Below are 3,078 nucleotides of genomic sequence, written 5' to 3'. Positions count from 1 at the left end.
AAAAAAAAAAAAAAAAAAAAAAAAACTAAACCTTGACACAACTCAATGGGATTGGCTACATGGATCCTGTTTTTCCATTCCACTTCATTCAGAGACATGCTTGTCATATTATAAAAGGAAAATAAACTAAATATCTTCCCACGCTTCTGGGCAGTAGGACAGCGGCAAGTGCAAACAGCAAATCCCACCATGTGTGCATTACTAGGGATGACAATATTAGGTATCTTGCAATGCACTGGAATTTCCTCCCTTGCTTTACAACCAAAGTCAAACCTGAAAGTTATAGAATCATGCTCTTAAACAATAACCACAACAATGCATTACGACTACACTGGTAAGCTATACTAAGGGAGCAAATTTCATGAACAGTAACCTAAAAATGGAATATTTGGACACAAACTAGTTCTGCCACTTGGCAGCTTAGATAGGGAAAAATTTTGTGGACAGGCAGACACATAACTCAAGATTTCCAAGAGAGGGTGCATGGACATACGTGGGAGGGTATATGATTGAATTTGGGTGCCAAATTTGGGATGTGACCAATACACACCATTTCCTAGATATCCAAAGGTTATAATTGCCACATAACTCTCCCACATGGTAGAAAGATGCACCTGTCCAAGGATTGCATGTCTAGACAAGTCTCAACAAAAGCTCTTTGAAATAAATAAAGCAACGCTCAAATAAAAATATTTTCTATTTGACGTTAAATCTAAGCAGTAAATAATTAAGGGACTATATAACCAAAAATCAGAATGACAGAGCGGCCTGTGATGGAGATTGAGCGAAACAGAAGGAACGGCGCACCAAGCAAGAAAAGCTGATCTACGACCACCTGTTGGGCGAAAGCGAGCCTTTGGCTGGCCTTGTTCTGGCACGCTAGCATGCTCAGGGAGTTGCTTGTTTAGTAGGACCATTGCTTGTTGGTGTAGAATTAGTCACCCGAAGCTCAGGTAGAGGCACCTACAGTAGGATCCATCATCTTGGCAGGAATTCCTTCAAAATTGGGAACCCACGGGTTTTTAAGATTTTCAATACCCATGTTTCCCGAAGCGACACTTCATTCCACTCGATAAATAAAGGGCGGGCGCCGAAAAGGAACCGGCCCAGCCTCTTCAAGAAAGCTTTGCTTGGTAAGCGCTGCCTGGACAATGCTTTGCACACTTTCCTGTGCAGTTCTACCCCCTTCCCTTCTCCCATGCTGAGTCACAGGCAGCGCCTCGGAAAGCACAGACGAGCCACATGCAGGGAAACTTGCACACAAGGGAAGCATGCAACAATCTCCAAAAACAAATTGACCTCCACCATGATTAAGAGAAATTAAGGATGAAGTAATAGGCATAGGAATGGAAAGGAACAAGAAAAGGGAGGGAAAACCAAGAAAAAAATGCAAAGGAGCCTCACACATGCACCCGCACCAGCACCCGCATGTGCACGCACACGCACATGCACACGCACACATGAATAACAGCCTAAAGAGGTCCTACCACAAATAATACAGGCTTCCAAAGGATTTGGATGAAGAAGATCAAGAAACTTTCCATGACACTATACTTATTCAGTTCAACCAGTTTCCATTGTTATGGTCTCTTAGTTCTGTTTCACGAAAGCACAAAAGCATGATCTTTGTAGAAAAGGATTCAAATTCAACTAGTGGGAAACCACACGGATGCACCCGAACTAAACCATCAATTTGGGACTAATTTGGAATTTTCCATGAGAAGCATTAGGGGCAATGTAATAATATCACTCATAGTTCAAAGGATGCAAGGGATTCTATCAGTATCAGGATCCCAAGACCATATAGATCACATATTTGGTAAATCTTTACTGGGTAAAGAGTAAAGGAATGAGACCCAAATAGCACAAGCTACAGAAACAAGCAAATAGATTAACCAAATGAGGTTTAGACCAAGAGCTAACAAGTGCGTATCGATTAACCAAATGAGATTTAGACCAAGACCTAACAAGTGCGACCATGGCTATGATAATTCTGAACAGACAAGAAGGATAGCCCAATTATACTCCCTGCGGTCAAATGACCTCATCAAACTAAAATTTGAGAGATGCTGTTCATGGAACCAGGAGAGAAGTAGTCACTACTAAGTCAAGATCAATAGCTTACAAGTATTCAGACCCATTGCCTCTTAGTGGTACAGTGGGGGCCAAGATGCCACAAGAAATTCATGGGAAATCTAGACAGCTAGTTGTATAAACAAACACTTCTATTGAGTGTCTTTGTGACTAAAAGAAGGAATATTGGAGATTTTCCTATTTATTGGGAGAGGCTAGGATCTTTGACCACCACTCTTGTTCAATTGGACCCCAAGGTTGGTCTATAAGTTTGCATAATCTCCAACAAGAAGGAGTAGAGTTTTCAAGGGTAGTTAACTTTGTTTATATCCTTTGGATGGGAAACCGACTAATCTATGTCCAGCCCTGCGCTCTCTCTTTTCTAACTCATAAGGATCTTTTCATACATTGAAGAAAAAAAGAACAAACAAAAAATCTTGTAATCTTCTAATAGTTGTACTAGCGTTTCCAATCCCAAAAGGATAAGCCATTTTTTTCCCAACCCTCTTTCGAGAAAAAATATGATAACACGCCTCCTCTGGGAGTCTAGGGACAGTATTCATATCAAACTCCTGACTCAGGAAGTCCTAATTAATTACTAGAGCTTGTGAAAGTGCAAGGCATCCATTAAACAAAGACGAAAGATAGGTCATAGAGAACTTACACGATCAGCATTCATGTCCTTGGTGACTTTCGATGGCTTCATACATCTCTTGCCTAAAAACCCAAATTCAAAACACGTTAGCAGGAGAGAGGGGGAGAGACAGAGAGAGACAGAGACGAATTGAAAGTTCATAATTGAATTGAGTAAACCTTTGCGAACTTGAGGGGGTTTGCCATGGCGGCTGGGAGGGATGGATTTCTGCTTCTTCTGCCCCTTGAAGAGATTGTTCTTCTGTGTCATTTCTTCAGATTCTTTTAGGGTTCGATTTTCTCCTAAAACCCTTCACTGTCGAAACTTCTCTTTCCCTTCCCCTTTCCCTTTGCTGAGGGACTGAAGGTTTT

The 3,078-nt window shown here is 41.3% G+C and overlaps 1 protein-coding gene across 1 annotated transcript in view; it reads right to left on the bottom strand.

Annotated features, from left to right (window-relative positions):
* LOC122061100 overlaps positions 1 to 3,078 on the bottom strand; it is a 4,630-nt gene extending 1,552 nt beyond the window's left edge. The window contains exons 1-2 of the mRNA XM_042624286.1: positions 2,887 to 3,078; positions 2,738 to 2,790 (exon numbers count right to left, since the gene is read on the bottom strand). Of these exons, the coding sequence (XP_042480220.1) occupies positions 2,738 to 2,790; positions 2,887 to 2,977 (144 nt within the window). The 5' untranslated portion in view covers positions 2,978 to 3,078. The remainder of the gene's footprint in view (positions 1 to 2,737; positions 2,791 to 2,886) is intronic.

Source organism: Macadamia integrifolia, chromosome 14 (assembly GCF_013358625.1).
Source record: "Macadamia integrifolia cultivar HAES 741 chromosome 14, SCU_Mint_v3, whole genome shotgun sequence".
Classification (NCBI taxonomy): Eukaryota; Viridiplantae; Streptophyta; class Magnoliopsida; order Proteales; family Proteaceae; genus Macadamia; species Macadamia integrifolia.
This window is presented reverse-complemented; position numbering and strand designations above follow the sequence as displayed.